Raw genomic sequence first — 16,669 nt, forward strand, 5'->3', positions numbered from 1 at the left:
GAATCCCAGCACTTTGGGAGGCCAAGGTGGGCCCCTTGGCTGGATCATTCGAGGTCAGGAGTTGGAGACGAGCCTGACCAAAGTGGTAAAACCTCGTCTCTACTAAAAATACAAAAATTAGCCAAATGAGGTGGTGCATGCCTGTAGTCCCAGCCCTCTGGGAGGCCGAGGTTGGCGGATCGTGAGGTGAGGAGTTCAAGACTAACCTGGCCAATATGGTGAAACCCCATCTCTACCAAAAATACAAAAAAATTAGCCGGGCGTGGTGAACACGCCAATTGTCCCAGCTACTCAGGAGGCTGAGACAGGAGAATTGCTTGAGCCCAGGAGGCGGAGGTTGCAGTGAACCGAGATCGCGCCACTGCACTCCAGCCTGGGGTACAGAGTGAGACTCCATCTCAAGGAAAAAAAAAAGAAGAAGAAGAACTATAATGCTAATAGATGGAGTGGGGAAACCGCAGACCCACCTGTCTAGATGCTTCCAGTTTCCTCTCAGCAGCATCCTTCCTTCTGGGAAGGACCCTCCCTGTAGAGGGGGCGTTGGGACCTGCAGTCAGACAAGGCAGATTCGTATGGTATGTTAGGGCAATATTTGTAGGTTTTATGGCTGGCTTTAGGGGAAAGGGGGCCTGGTTCCAAAGATCTGCCTTGGGGAAGAGGGATTCCAGTTTCCATGGCCACAGGGAAGAAGGAACTGAGAGACAGGAGGGTGGAGAGAACCTTTGCTTCTGAGGCCTTCGTTGTGGGGTATTGTTTTCTGAGCTGCAACAGCATTCTGAGGGGAGTGCGTCTCCCAGGAGGGAGAGGTGAAGAGAAGTGGGAGGGATATGATACAGAAACATTCCCTACCAGCGGCAGGGGTGGTCGGCACAGGAGGGGAGGAGCGGGGACAAGCCTCTTTCAGCAAGAGGAGAATCCCCTGCATTTTCCTTTCTTTTTCTTTTTTTTTTTTTTCTTCTTTTTTTTTGAGACATGAGCAGAGGTCGCCCAGGCTGGCCTATAGTGGCGCGATCTCTGCTCCCTGCAACCCTCTGCCTCCTGGGTTTGAACAATTCTCCTGCCTCAGCCTCCCGAGTAGCTGGGATTACAAATGCACACCACCATGCCAGGGTAATTTTTGTATTTTTAGTAGAGACGAGGTTTCACCATGTTTATTAGGCTGGTCTTGAACTCCTGACCTCATGATCTGCCCACTTCGGCCTCCCAAAGTGCTGGGATTACAGGTGTGAGCCACCATGCTCAGCCATCCCCTGCCTTTTCAATAGAAAATGTCAACTGAGGAATGACGAGGTTCATAAACTTGGAAAGAAGAGCTTTTTCCTCATAAGGGGGTACAGCCTGCCGAGCGGCCATTGTGACAGGCTGGGAAGTAGAGCCTCCGGCCAGAAGCCAGAAACAGACCCTTGCAGGGCAGAACAAGACAGAAATGTATGCTGGATGAGATGGGCCAATACACATGTTCTATGGGGGAAGCATGGAATGTTGATGAGAGGAGAAACACACACGTGTGCCGTGCAGCTCCGTGCCTGTCCCTGGGACCTGTGTTCAAAAAGCGACAGCATTAGCACCATCTGGAAGGGTGGAGTTTGCAGGCCTCTGACGTCAAAAGGTGAAGCAGGGGACATGGAAGCCCGCACTGTGCGGCCTCCGTGGACCCGCCGGCCCCACCCGAAGCCATGGCGGGTGTCTCATGAGGAAGGATGCTGGTCGGTTGTTTCGTCCGAATTGCAGAAGGGTGAGGCAGCATCAGTTGATATCAGTGGCGGAGTCTTTAGGACGGACTGGTTTCTGCTCAGCCTTAGGAAACTGAGCCCCACAGTGGTTAGCAAGGTCAGGGTGTAACGCGGTGCCTTGCCTTTCCATCCTGCCAGAGCCGGGACCCAGTTTTCAGGGGTCCCCTTGGCCAGGAGGGGGTCGGTTCGGTCAGTTGGAGGGCTCAGGGTTTCACTTTTCCTTCTCAGAGGCCTGTGAATGTGGGCGGTATGTGGGGGGACGGGGGAAAGCCCAGGGGCTTCCCTTCTGGTGGTTTCTGTTCCCTCAGTGAGCATGATGGTGAGTCACCCGGGGGGGTTTGTGTGAGGGAGGTGACTTCCATGTGAAAAGTTTAACATTTTCCCCATTGGGCCTGGGAACTGCAGCAGCGCTGTTGGGCCAGACTGGTGGGGGGGGTGGCGAGGGTGTCCGCCTCCATGTGTCTCCCGACCAAGGCGCCTTGGCATCCCTGCAGGGCAGAGCCGGGGTGTGGGGGGCCAGGCAGCATGGCTGGCTTTCCTCTTTCTCATGCCCCAGACCTGTCCATCCAAGCACTCCTCTCCCTCCTCCTGTCCGCCCGGGGTGGGGGCCCAGGCTCCATCTCTGCCTCCTGAACGCTCCCGTGGCTTCCTGGTGTGGTCCCCGCCATAGGGAGAGCCTCAGGATCCGAATTGGAGAGGCCCCACACCAGGCGAACAGCCAGCTGTGAATCATCATCCGACCTTGCGCTCGTTTTGAATGACTCTGTGCTAGTTCTCCCCTTTTTACTTTTACTTTTAATTTTTATTTGTTTATTTATTTTGAGATGGAGTCTCGCCCTGTTACCCAGGCTGGAGTACAATGGCATGATCTTGGCTCACTGCAACCTCTGCCTCCTGGGTTCAAGTGATTCTCCTGCCTCAGCCTCCTGAATAGCTGGGATTACAGGCGCCTGCTAATTTTTGTTTTTGCAGTAGAGACGGGGTTTCCCCATGTTGGCCAGGCTGGTCTTAAACTCCTGACCTCAGGTGATCTGTCCACCTCAGCCTCTTAAAGTGCTGGGATTACAGGCGTAAGCCACCACACCCGGCCAGTTCTCCTCTTTTTTAAAATAAACTTTTGATTTGAGAACAGTTTATACTTACAGAGAAACCGCAAACACTGTACAGAGAATGCCTGTGTGCCTTGCCCCGGTCCCCTCTGCTGTTAAGATCTGACATTCGTGCTGTGCTGGACACAGTGAATGGACCGCTTTCAATGCACCACTGTTAACTGAAGTCCAGTCTTTATTCAGATTTCCTCAGCGTTTCCCAGATTTCCTTCTTCTGTGGCAGGATTGCACGTGGCATGTAGCCCTCGTGGGTCCTCAGGCTCCCCTTGGCTGTGCTGTGAGTGTCTCAGACTTCTCTTGTTTTTCATGACCTTGACAGTTTTGAGGGGGACTGGTTGGGTACATTGTAGAATGTTCCTTAATTTGGATGTGCCTGATGCTTTTCCTGTGATGAGACTGGAGTTCTGAGTTTTTGGAGGAAGACCCTCGTGTAAAAGACTATTCCCAGCACGTGGCACCAGGAGACCCGCTACCAAGCTGACCCATCATGATGACGCTGGCCTTGGTCACCTGGCTGAGGACATGTTAGTAGGTTTCTCCACCGTGAAGGTCTCTCTCCTCTCCCGTTTCCACTAATACTCTGACGGGAAGTCATTGCACACAGCCCTCGGGTTAAGGAGTGGGGAACTATGTTCTAGCTCCTTGAGAGTGGAGTGCCTGCCTAGATTACTTGGAATTTTTCTTCCAGGAGATTTTTCTATTCTGCTGAGCACGTTTTGCCCACATTATCTCCTGTAATTTTCACAACTGGGAGGTTGACACCATCTCGTATCTTATAGATGTGGAAAAGTTGACTTCCGAAAGCCACCCAGATTCTAAGTGGCAGACCTGGGCCTTGAACCTGGCTGTTCCCAGAGCCGGCTCTCTTCATTACTGAGCTCATTGTCTCCACTGTGTCCCAGTGACACGATTTCATTCAAATGCACTTCCTCATTGGGGCACTTGTGATCCTCTCTTAAGCAGGGTAGGGCTCATTGTGGGTGAGGGGGTGTTCTGGGTGAGCCTACCCTTTAAAAGGGCTTCTCTGAGGATTTCAGGAACCAAGCCTGATTCATAATGTCCAAGTTGGACTGGGCTCAAACTAGTCAGGGTCTCACTCTGTCACCCAGACTGGGGTACAGTGGTGGATTCTCGGCTCACTGCAACCTCCACCTCCCAGGTTCAGGCAATTCTCCCACCTCAGCCTCCCGAGTAGCTGGAAATACAGGCATGCACCATCACGCCCAGCTAATTTTTGTATTTTTAGTAGAGACAGGGTTTCACCATGTTGGCCAGGCTGGTGCCCTCAAGTGATCTGCCTGCCTCAGCCTCCCAAAGTGCTGGGATTACAGGAGTGAGCCACCCTGCCCAGCCTCAAACCAGATTTCAATATGGCGTGTGTTTGGGTTTCCTTGTGCATGGAAGGCTGTGTATCTCATATATATATTTTAGGAAAACTCCCTTTGGTTAGTCATCATGGTTTTTAAAGAAGAAAGGTTAATATGTATATATTCTTAGAAGTATTGGGTCCACCTTTGATTTCCATTGAATGGGTTCATCTATGTGATAAGAGGTATTATTCTGTCATCCTGGGAAAGCCTGTGGGAAGCAGGGTGTGATTTCTGGGATCTTCGGAAGCTCAGGCTTAGAGTCAGAACAAGTTGGCTGCATGTTGGTCTTTGTGAACTCAACATAACAGGCAGAACAGGTGTGTATAATGGGTGGTTTGCCTTGTGGACTTCCAGTTTTTCTTCTTTCCATCTGCTCAAAGTGCTTAGGATATATCAGTGCAAAGGAACGTCCTGCTGAAGACTGTGACGGACACTCTATTTCACAGTTTTAAAAAAATGGCTCCAAACGAATTGCAGTTGGTTTCACTATGACCCTGGTTAAATCTGACAGGTGCCATCAAGCCTTTAACTGGACCTTAAACCAAACTGAGATCAAAGGATGCCCCCACCTTCCCCCACTACCCAGGTGAAAGTCATTCAGCAGCTCTGGGTGCCTGACTGCTGGCCTTACCCTCCCCCGTCCTGTAAAAGATGTTCTGTAAAAGAGGAGGGAGGACGATGTGGTGTAAACCAGTCAGAAAAGCACCGGAGGCTGTCTGTGAGTCACACAGCCGGGGGTCTCCCTTTGTTTCCTGCTTGTTAAGGTCCTAATTCATCAGGGCTTCTCTTTCAAAAAGATATATGCGTGTTCCCCTTTTCACATGTGCGGTGAGCTCAGGAGATGTGATGAGGTCAGTGGTAAGGCGCCGCCGTGATCTGCAGGAGGGTTCACCCCGGATTGTGGCTGCCTGTTGGTTCTTCACTTGGACTGATGAAGAGCAAATCCACAGCAAATCACATTGGTGGGGCAGCAGCCCCCAGTGGCCCTCAAAGGAGGAAGTTCCAGCCCCGGCAGTGTTATCCCTCGGAGGGTGGCTGGGGAGACAGAGCCGCTTGATGAATCGGAGGGTTTCATATTGGATTTACTGAACTGAAGGGGCAGGGGGAGCAGAGGCCAAGGGCGCCCAGCCCTGCCTGCTGGAGATCTGAGCTGCAGCGGGAAATTCTGGAAGTTGCCGCAGCCTCAGGCTGGCTTGGTATTCTCAGTCTGCGGAGGTGAGCTGGGCCCGGGAGGCAACTCAGGTCTCATGGCTGCCTGACACCAGAGCAATGTCCTTGCAGCCTCTCTCCCATCCCAAATCTCAGGCAGTGCCACCCATTGGAAGTTTCTGTGCAAACCAGATGCCAGCGGGGATTCTGGGCCCCTGGGCCCGGCTTCTCCATGATTCAGGGGCTCCTGAGGGGAGGCAATACCAAATTAAGGAGGGAGTGCATAGGAATGGCCACGAGGCCCCCAAAGCCCCGATAGTCGGGGCTGGAAGGAACATACTTGAGTAGGAATGATTGAGTGGGGATTTCTGAGCACTGCATCATGGGTGCTTAAGAGTGGGGCCTGTGTCCAAGCACAGTGGCTCACACCTGTAATCCCAGCACTTTGGGAGGCTGAGGCAGGAGGACTGCTTGAATGGAGGAGTTTGAGACCAGCCTTGGCAACACTGGGAGATCCCACCTCTACAAAAATATTATAAAAGAATTAACTGGGTGTGATGGTGCTCGCCTGTGAGGCCAGTTACTTGGGAGGCTCAGGAGGGAGGATCTCACGAGCCTGGGAGGTCTACACTACAGTGAGCTCTGATCACGCTCCTGCACTCCAGTCTGGGTGACAGAGAGAGTCTCCATCTCTTAAACAAACAAAGAGGATGGGAACTGCGTAACCTGCACCTCCCCTGGGATTCGGGAAGAGAGACTGGCAGACAGCTCACATTCCCAAGGGCTTCAGACTCATCAGCAGGGGCCTGCCAGAGGTGACAGCTGAGGGGAGGGTGCAGCGGAAGGGAGAAGAAGCTCTTCCACCAGGTGTGGTCGGTCATGAAGGAGGGAAATCTGAGATTTCACTCTAGGATAGTGGTTCTCAGCTGGGGTGTTCCTGCATTGCCAATGGCGATTTGGCAGTGTCTGGACACAGTTTTAATTGTCACAACCTGTGCAGGAGTAGGGATGGCTGCTACTGGCGTCTAATGGGTAGAGAGCAGGGATCTGTCCTGCAGTGCACGGGCAGTCCCACAACCAAGAGTCATGCACCGCCCCCATGCCGACCGTGGCGACTGCTGAGGCTGGGACCTGCCCCAGGGCGCTGAAGTGGGGGAGGGCGGGGTGCACTCACACAAGGACTTAGGGGCTAGCTGGCGCCAGGCGGCATGGACAGTTGACCCAAGGGGATGCTCTCCCAGACCATTTTGGCTTTGCATGGTGAATCCTGGAAACAGCACTGTTGCTGTGATGTTGTTGCTGTGATGTTCTCCTTATTCGCCATTCACCTAGAGCACCGTGGGCCCGTCTGGGAATGGGCTGAAAGTCAGATCCTTTTTGGAGGTACAAGTTGACAAAAGGGAGAAATCTGTGTTGTCTAAGAAATCTCCTTACCCACTTTGCTTTATAGCCAAGGGCCTTGCTTGCAACACTCTGTGAGATGTATGTGGGGGTAGGGGGGGAGAGAGAGAGAGAGAGAGAGAGAAGGAGAGAGAGAGAGAGAGAGAGAGAGAGAGAGAGAGAGAGAGAGAGAGGCTGACTGCAGGAGGAAGCGGGCACAATAGAGAGAGAGACTCCTGCTTCTGGGTGGGAACTGGCACTGTCCTATTGCTATGACAATGGCTTTTTCCTCCCTGCAGCTCCAGAGCACTTGGAAGTGGTTCTGAAGCTCATTTGCAGCTTTCGCATCTGTTTGCATGGGCGTCTCCTGCTGGGAGTTGAGGCTTCCTGACTGCATTTGGTGCCTGGGGCTGCGCTCCCTACCTGCCGGCAGCCTCCCTGCTCCCCACATCCACCCCGGCAGTGTGATGGGGCAGCTCCTCCCCCGAGTGCTTTGCTGAAGGGGACCCGCATGAACCCCAAACAGCAGTGCTGCAGCCAGGGCAGCGCCCTCTGCTTTCCTCCGTTTCCTGGGCTCCAGGAGAATTCTATCTTGGAGTCCCAGGAAAACACACAGCAGACCGGCTGGTCCAGGGCTGTCTTGGCGTCTCTTTCTCTTTCTAGGAAGGCCTGGCTGGATCGGCACATTCTGTGGGAGTGGGAACCAATACACGTGTATACTTCTCTTTACAGGACACGCGATCATCACCAACTACTTGTTGAACTATTTCCCCGGTCTTGACCTTGAGAGGAGGAACGCGTTCGGGTTCACCGCCCTGATGAAAGCCGCCATGCAGGGTCGAACCGACTGCATCCGAGCCCTGATGCTGGCAGGTATGTCCCCTGTCCCCTGCAGCTTGCAGGGGCCCCGGGGCAGCAGGGTTGCTCCTTTACAGAATGTTTTGATAGTAATCATCCCCATAGAAACAAAGCCTAGTTGTTGCAATAAAGAATAGATTCGTCACTGAGGTGTACTGCTGTCATCTGAGTTTTTAAAAAAGCCAAAAGCAAGTGCTTTTAGGATCACGGAGAGAAGTCACAGCATTGGTTCCTGTGAGGATGCCCCTTTCTGCTCCCTGCTGAGCTTGGCAGTGGATGGCATCTTCCCTCACCCCCTATTTTTCTCCTGCCCACCCATTCTACTCTCCAAGCCCTGTCCTGTTCCTCCTCAGAAAGGGGTGATGTCTTGGCTGTAAATGGCAAGACTGTGCTGCTGAAGGTGGGCATAGCGGCTGTGGGAATGGCCCAGGCAGTCCTAGCTCTCTGCTTGCTGGTGGGTGGCATTGCATAGTAACGGTAAGAGGTGACGTGGAATTGCATGGTAACGTTAGGAGGTGACGTGGGGTTGCATGGTGGTGTTAGGAGGTGACGTGGAATTGCATGGTAATGTTAGGAGGTGACGTGGGGTGCGTGGTGGTGTTAGGAGGTGACGTGGAATTGCATGGTAACGTTAGGAGGTGACGTGGGGTGCATGGTGGTGTTAGGAGGTGACGTGGAGTTGCTTGGTGATTTTAGGAGGTGACGTGGGGTGCGTGGTGGTGTTAGGAGGTGACGTGGAATTGCATGGTAACAGGAGGTGACGGGTGCATGCTGGTGTTAGGAGGTGACGTGGAATTGCGTGGTAACGTTAGGAGGTGACGTGGGGTGCGTGGTGGTGTTAGGAGGTGACGTGGAATTGCATGGTAATGTTAGGAGGTGACGTGGGGTGCGTGGTGGTGTTAGGAGGTGACGTGGGGTTGCATGGTAACGTTAGGAGGTGACGTGGGGTTGCATGGTGGTGTTAGGAGGTGACGTGGAGTTGCTTGGTGATTTTAGGAGGTGATGTGGTATTTCTGGTGATGTGTGTGGCAATTTCCTTTTTCTATGTTGTATCATAGAGTGGAAAGTTCTCAGGCTATCAACCTGGATCAACCCCCCTTTGTCTTTGTTACCATCTTGGAGAAAGCACTTTCCTGTCCACATCTGTGAAATGGGAGTAATGATCTCTTTCTTCCTTTTCACCTCCCTGAGGCTGAAATACGACAATACTTTATAGACTCCTAAGGGCTCTCCAGCTTCAATGAGCTACTACACTAAATGACACACAACTAACAGCTTTAATTCTTGCCTTCTCTCTGAAATAGAATCGACGATCACCCTTCATGCAACCTCATCGGGTTGAGAATTAAATGAGAAAATGTGTGTCAAGCACACATTGTGTTAGATTTAATTAGCAGCTTACATCTCAGTGAATGTGCGATGCTGCTTTCACCGTTCTTTAATTCTGTTATTTTATATTTATTTTTGTTCGTGGCACTGAGTTCAGCCAGTCCTGCTTGGCTCTGCAAGTTCCTGAAGAAGTGGATTTCCTTTTCGTTGTTCTGCTGCTGTAACAAAATACCTCACCTGGGTGATTTGTAAACCGTAGAAATTTATTGCTTGTACCTGAGGAGGCTGAGTCATCCAAGATCCAGGTGCTAGCAGGTTCCGTGTCTGGTGACGCCGATTCCTTCTTGCTGTCTCCTCTCATGGAGGAGGGGACACTGAGGCACCCTCAAGGCCTCTTTCATAAGGCACTAGTTTGATTCAGGAGGGCAGAGCCCCATAATGTAATCACCTCCTAAAGGCCTCACCTCTTAATACTACCCCAGTGGGTCTGAAGTTCCAGCATAGAATTTTGGAGGATCAGTCAACATTCAGACCACAGCACACCCCCCGCCCCCCCCCGCCCCACCCTTGGTTATCCTGAGAGTGGCATCAGAGTTTTCCCAGGCATCAGTGCTCCCACTAATGTCCCTTTCTGGTCCCGGACCCCCGCTGAGCGCCCACATTTATTTGTCCTCTCCTTAGTTGTCCCAGTCTTCTTCTTCTTTTTTATTTTGAGACTGTTTTACTCTGTCACCCAGGCTGGAATGCAGTGGCATGATCTCAGCTCACTGCAACCTCCACCTCCCGGGTTCAAGCAATTCGCCTGCCTCACCCTCCCAAGTAGCTGAGATCACAGGCACACACCACCACACCTGGCTAATTTTTGTACTTTTAGTAAAGATAGGGTTTCATCATGTTGGCCAGGCTAGACTCGAACTCCTGACCTCAGGTGATCCTCCCGCTTCAGCCTCCTGGAGTGTTGGGATTACAGGCTTGAGCTCCCGCGGCCCGCCCCCAATCTTCTTTGGTCTGAAGTTTCTGTCATAACCTGTTGTTCATGACGGGACAGTCTTATACCAGCCAGTGTGCAGTGCCGCCCAGTCTGAGCCCGTCTGTTGATTTGTTAGAGGATTCACAACTGCTTCAGATTTATTTTCCCTTCTGGTTTAACCTTAGGGGATTCTTTAGTCTTAGGGGATGCTGTAAAAAAATAAGTTCAGTGAATGTGAATAGAGGCTTCAAAGATGGAAACTTTCTTGGAAATAAAAAAAATTATAATTAAAATGAGTCCCATCAATTGTACTTTTGATTCAGAGATGATAGTTTCATTTTTATAGAACGAGATTATCAGTTTCAACAGAGTTTCGGCCCCGCCTGTCCTTATCAATGAGAAATGGTTCCTTCTAATTAAATGGTGATTATGCGGTGCATTGTGTTCGGCGGGAGCTTCAGACGCTTTTACTATTCCTGGATCTAGTTATAATTGAGTGTAGATCTTTAGTAATTTACTTTTTCAACTGAACATTTATTATGTCAGTGACATCAGTGCAGTTTCCCATTGAGTTAATTTGAGTTAACTACAAACCTTTTTTAGGTCAGTTGCCCTCTATTCACTCTGCTTGATTGCCATGCTTTCTTCCCTGGGTCTCCTGGGGGTTTCAGGTATGTGTGACAGCATTTAGAGGATTCCAGAAACACCTTAACACATCTCTTGGAAAGATGAGCCTGCTGGAGAGGGCGGTGGGTTTGCTGCTGACACTGCTTTTCTCCCATAAGTTATTTGGACACAAACTTGGCATTAGATTTATACTCTCCCTTCCCTGTTCCCCGATTTGCAAGCCCTATCCCCCAACACAGTCTAGAACAATCCACAGATTATTGTCTGCATCTAGTGAGTCTCTCCCTGTCCCGTACGAAGTACGACCCAGCAGCCAGGACCCAGATTCAAATCCATCTTCTCCACTTTCCGTCTCTACACCTGCAGCCTGTCACTCACCTCACTGGGCCTCAGGTTCCTCTTCTATAAAGTGAGGCTAATGATAGCACCCACCACAGGAAGGCGGGATGGGGACTAAGTGAGGTCACAGTGGAAAGCCCCGCCCCAGGTGCAGGCTGGGCTTGGAGAAGCCTTCCCACCGTGTTGGTTGTGATTACTGTTATTATTGGTGAGTTTATGTGTTCAATAGTTATCCATTAAATGAATGAAAAAATGTGGTTTATTTTTCCCTTTGAAAAATATCTTGTGAATGAGATAGGTAAGCTTTCTTAATGAGGGTAGTAAGCCCTTACCTCAGGGCTTCCTTAATTTCAGCACTACTGACATGCAGGGCTAGATAATTTTTTGTTGTGGCGCTTTCAAATTGTAGGATTTTTTTTTTTTCCTTTGGAGACAGAGTCTCACTCTGTCACCAGGCTGGAGTGCAGTGGCACAATCTCAGCTCACTGCAACCTCTGACTCCCTGGTTCAAGTGATTCTCCTGTCTCAGCCTCCCAAGTAGCTGGGATTACAGGCGCATGCCACCACACCTGGCTAATTTTTGTATTTTTAGTAGAAATAGGGTTTCACCATGTTGGCCAGGCTGGTCTTGATCTCCTGACCTTGTGATCTGCCCACCTCGGCTTCCTAAAGGCATGGGCCACAGTACCTGGCCTCAAATTGTAGGATTTTTAGTGGCCTCCCTGGTCTCAATCCACAAGATGACTGTAGCACCTTCCCAGCTGTGATAACCAAAAACATCTCTAGATGTTGCTAAAAGTCTCCAAAGTTGGGGGGAAATTTGATTCCCGTTGAGAACCGCTGATGTAACTAATTTAAATGGGAAAGGACGGACAAAGAGAGAAGAGGTGTTTTCCCCTCTGTGTATTCTTCCTTGCTTGCTCTGTAATCCTCCCTCAGATAAAATGTGACATCTTGGCCAGGCACAGTGGCTCACACCTGTAATCCCAGCACTTTGGGAGGTTGAGGTGGGTGGATCACCTGAGGACAGGAGTTTGAGACCAACCTCGCCAGCATGGTGAAACCCCATTTCTAAAATACAAAAACATTTAGCCGGGCATAGTAGCACACGCCTGCAGCTACTTGGGAGACTGAGGCAAGAGAATTACTTGAACCTGGGAGGCAGAGGTTGCAGTGAGCCGAGATCGCGCCACTGCACTCCAGCCTGGCAACAGAGTAAGACTCTGTCTCAAAAACAAAAAAGGGACATTTTTTTTTTTTAAATGAGCTTTTGAGCTGCCCACTTAGGCTTTGGTTGTAGTGTTTAACTTCTAGAATATTTTCGTCTTCTACTGTTAGTACTAAGTGAGCTTATAGTTCTCCCAAGAAAAGTGGGTTTTATTTTCCTTTTAAAGTAGATGTATGAGTATTAACAAAAAAAAGTGTTGAATTGCTTCCCTGGAATTAGTGGACAGCAATAAAGACAGCTCTTGAAATATTTTTAAAATTTGCACAAATATGTTAACTCTTATTCTTTCCATTTAAATATCTGATATTAAGAAAAATTAAACCATTTAAAGAAACTAATAGCCAGAGCCTTCTTTTAGATTGGCACTTCAGATTTTGATAAAAAGTATAACCAGGTTATGAGAAGCTGATGGATTGCATCTCTGGTTTTGGCTTTGTAAGAAATAACGCGGGACCTGCTGAAGAGCATCACGAGGGGACCTGCAGAATCTTGTCAATTCACTGAAATACGAATGCCCCACAGTGATGGTCTATTTAAATAGGTGGCTCTGAGAAGCTTAGTGAGGATATTATTTTTTTTCTGAAGAGAGACAGAATTTGTGGAGGTTGGCAGGTTCCAGGCTTGCTTATGAGAGCTCACTTCTTAGACCTGAAGTATGGTGTAACTGCTGCAGCCTTCAGGAAGCAAAAACAAGCAGCAGTAACCTCAAATCCTGCTGTGATTTTAAGGAGCAAAGAGGATTTAAAGGCCGGCGAGGAACAGAGATCGGAGATGCTCCCACTGTGGGTGGGAGGGTTGCTTTTGTCTTAGGCAAACTCTGATATCTCCTTCTGGAAAGCCAGATGATTTCCAACCAGGTAGAGGTATCCTTTCTATTTGTGAGGAAAACAGAGTTCCTTTTAAGTGTGAATTTGTCATGTAGAATTGTTTGAAGTCAATAGCCAGGAAAGGATGAAAAGTCACGCATTCTGTGTCACCCGAAAAGCAAACTCCGAGACAAGGACTTGGGGGCAAGTAGTTTTGTGGGAAGGAGGTCCCAGGAAGTGGAGTGAGGGCGGGAAGTGAGATTGGGAAGAATGGAAGCTAAGAAATGTGCACCAATGAGCAGGTTTCCTTTGCAGGAAGCTGGGACTCAGACCCCCTGGTGAGGAAAAGACATTGCAGAGGTGCTGGGAAGTTTGTCCTCCAGTGCCAGCCCCTCTCTGAGGGGATATGAGGACCTTGAGCACGCTTCCCACCTACTGTGTGGCGGGGGTGGCTGTCCTCACTGCTGGGCTGGAGCACAAGCCTTTTCTTGGGACCCTGCATCCAGATTTGTCATCCCGATTATACCCACAGTGCCCAAGATACCGGCTGGAGGTGACACAAGAGGAGGCAGTGAGGGCTGGTCCACAGTGTTCCCCTGTGGCCAGGAAAGGCCCCCTGGCAAGAGGGAGACCTGAGCTGGGGTTTGTAGCGTGGATAACAAGGGGCTGGGTGGGGGCTGGTGGAGCAACAGGAAAGGAAGTGACACATTCAGATCTTCGCGCTCCACCCACCTCCTGCTAGTCCTGGGTGTGGCCATGGCCCCCCTGGGGAAAGCATTCCCAAGAATGAGTGATGGACAGTATCCATTTTTTTTTTTCTCATTAGCATCTGTTTGGAATGCTTTTGGTTGCAAGTAACAGAAATCCTGACTAGACTGGCTTCAAGAAAACAGGCTGCATTTCTCAGCTCCCAAGAACTCTGAGGTTGGCAGTCACCCTCCAGAGCTGGTCCTGGACTCCATGAGGACAACACAGACCCCGGTGGCTTCCTCCTGTCCATTCGGCTCCCCTTGGCCTGTTGATTCCGTGCGAATCACCCGACCCTTGTTTCAGACAGGAAGCTGCAGCAGCACCAACCACACTGGTCCCTTTCATCAGGAGGCAAAACCCTCTTTAGGTCTCAGTGACCAGTGCGGGGCTGCTTGGCTGCTTTTAGTCCTAAGGGAGGCTGGGAAAATGGGGAACAGGATTGCAGCCATTGGAATCGAGTAGTGATTCTCAGCTGGAGATAATGCTGCCCCAGGGGACATTTGGAGAAATGTGTCTGGAGGCATTTTTGGTTGTCAGAACTGGCAGAGTGCCACTGGCATCTAGAAGAAGGTAGGGATCGGGATGCTGTGAAACGTTCTCCAATGCACAGGACAGCCCACACCAAATAATCAGCTGGCCCAATATGTCAATAGTGCCGAGGTCCAGGGGTCCTGGGTTAGACTGATCATGATGCATTGCCAAGAACGGGGGATGTTGCTGCCTCAAGTGAAACAGGATTTTGTGTAGACTTAGAGCACTCAGCAAGGCAGCGAATGGACCTGTAGGCAGCAGTCCCACTCCTGTCCACCTGGGCAAACAACACTGGGTGGGAGGCGAGAATCCTGGGGGTCTCCTGGGGAGAAGATGGATACGGTGGTATTTCAGAAATCCTCTGTATTCTCTGGAAGGTATTTGTATAATGTTCATCATCAGTACTTGTCTTTTGTAATTTAACTACTGTGTTCAGGTCATTCATGTGACCCTTCACACTCTTTTCCAAGGCAGCAGATCCCTAATTTATAGCATGACTCAGATTCTAGAGCTCAGTGGCCTTTGTTCCTTAGAGTCTTTATATTTTCTGGGATCAGAAAAGGTAGGCGAACATCAGGACGAAGAGTACAAAACTTTGGACAGCTCTTCTTCTAGTTTTCCATTAATTTGAAAAATGTCTCTTTCAGGCACTGTTCATTAAGATTTTAATTTTGCAGTTTGTTCCTTTTTTAAGTGACATGCAATTAATTAAGGTTTAATGTGTCATCTATTTTTTGTGATGACACTTTTACTGCCCCCTTTTCATTTTAGTCAGTTTATAAATTGTACTCTAGCTAATGAGTTCCATCGTGATCTCCAGTTCTAAATAATTACCACTCTTCTAATATGGCTATTCTTTAATGTGTCACAGAGTTACGATCCTTACCAGGCAAGCTCAGGTGAGCTAGGTCTGCCAGAGCCATGATGCCACTGCAGGCGGCAGGGCAGGGCAGCGGCTGGGGACCCCGCCTTCCTCACTTCGGCACATATTGATCAGCCATCGCTTGTCAGACACCTGGGTCTGTGTGGGAGTGTAGGATGTAAATGAAGAAGCGTCTGTCAAGGCCTGGTCTCTGAGGGGCTCACAGACTAGATAATTGCCCTAGTTCTCCATGTGGCTTTGCCTGTGGAGATTTGACTAACGGGACTTGAAATTCTCAATTATTATTATTTTTTTTGTTGAGATGGAGTTTTGCTCTGTTGCCCAGGCTGGAGTGCAGTGGCAAAATCTCAGCTCACTGCAACCTCTGCCTCCTGGGTTCAAGCAGTTCTCCTGTCTCAGCCTCCTGAGTAGTTGGGATTACAGGCACCCGTCACCACGCCCAGCTAATTTTTTTGTGTTTTTGATAGAGATGGGGTTTCACCATGTTGGCTAGGCTGGTCTTGAACTCCTGACCTCAGGTGATCTGCCCACCTCGGCCTCCCAAAGTGCTGGAATTACAGGTGTTAGCCACCGCACCTGGCCTCTCAATGATTTTTAACGGCATGTGGGGCTGAGATTAGACCAAGATTAATTCAACAGCAATTCCATGTTAATTTCCATACTGCAATGTTGAAATTTATGCAGATTTCATCAAGTTGAGTTCAAGTTTAACTTTGCAATATTTGGGGGCAGTGGGTGGCCTGGGGAGATTTATTAAGAGAGTGACTGGGGAGACTGTGTAAGGGGACATGTTAGTCAACCAATAGGATGTGGATATCACGAGATTTATTTTAAGGAATTGGCTTCTGTGATTGTGGGGGCTGGGGAGTCTGAAGTTGGTGCGGTAGGTGTGAGAGCTGGAAACTCAGGCAGGAGTAAGCAGATGCTACAGTCTTGAGGCGGTATTTCTTTTTCTCCAGGAAACCTCGCTCTTTGCTCTGAAGGCCCTCAACTGATTGGGTGGGGCCCACCCACATTATGAAGGGTAATCTCCTTGACTTAAAGTCAACTGATTATAGATGTTAACCGTAGCTACACAATACATTTGGGGCAACACCTAGATCCATGTTTGATTACTAAAACTAACCATCACACGGGCCCTGCCAGCAGGTGGTAGGAAGTACGTTAGACTGAGGTCAGGACACCCAAGTCTTAGACTCTCTCTGTTACCAGCTTGGTGGTCCCAGGCAGGACCCACAGCCACTGTGACTGCCATTCATTTTGCAACAAGCCTTTTTAAAATTCACGCCCCTGACCGAACAGCATGAGATGTATTGAGCAAACAAAAATGAATGTTTCTGTCCTGGAAAAGCCCACCATCTGTTAAAGGTGGTCAGAACCCAGCCAGCTAGGCCTCAGTGGGAGAAGCAAAGGACACCCATTTCCCACAGTCCAGAACCCACGGCAGTCCTCAGAGTGAGGCCACAGTTGGGGCACCGACCACTTTGCCAGTGGCTGTTACTGGTTGTAGTTTTAGAACATTCTAGGTGCAGCATTCAAGTATCCAAGTCAGCTTTGTTGTCTAGTCATCTCTCCATTGACAGCTATAGGATCTTATTTCTTCAAAA

General features: G+C 49.8%; 1 protein-coding gene across 2 annotated transcripts in view; it reads left to right on the plus strand.

The window, feature by feature from the left end:
* Nucleotides 1-16,669, plus strand: part of ANKRD33B (ankyrin repeat domain 33B) — a 107,366-nt gene that overhangs the window by 66,153 nt on the left and 24,544 nt on the right. For both annotated transcript variants that reach the window (XR_005195229.1, XM_017496948.2), the window contains exon 3: nt 7,474-7,614. Coding sequence is in view for 1 of the 2 variants with exons in the window: in XM_017496948.2 (XP_017352437.1) it covers nt 7,474-7,614 (141 nt within the window). In the remaining variant the exon portion in view is untranslated. The remainder of the gene's footprint in view (nt 1-7,473; nt 7,615-16,669) is intronic.

The sequence above is a fragment of the Cebus imitator genome, unplaced genomic scaffold, assembly GCF_001604975.1.
Source record: "Cebus imitator isolate Cc_AM_T3 unplaced genomic scaffold, Cebus_imitator-1.0 Scaffold226, whole genome shotgun sequence".
In the NCBI taxonomy this organism is placed as follows: Eukaryota; Metazoa; Chordata; class Mammalia; order Primates; family Cebidae; genus Cebus; species Cebus imitator.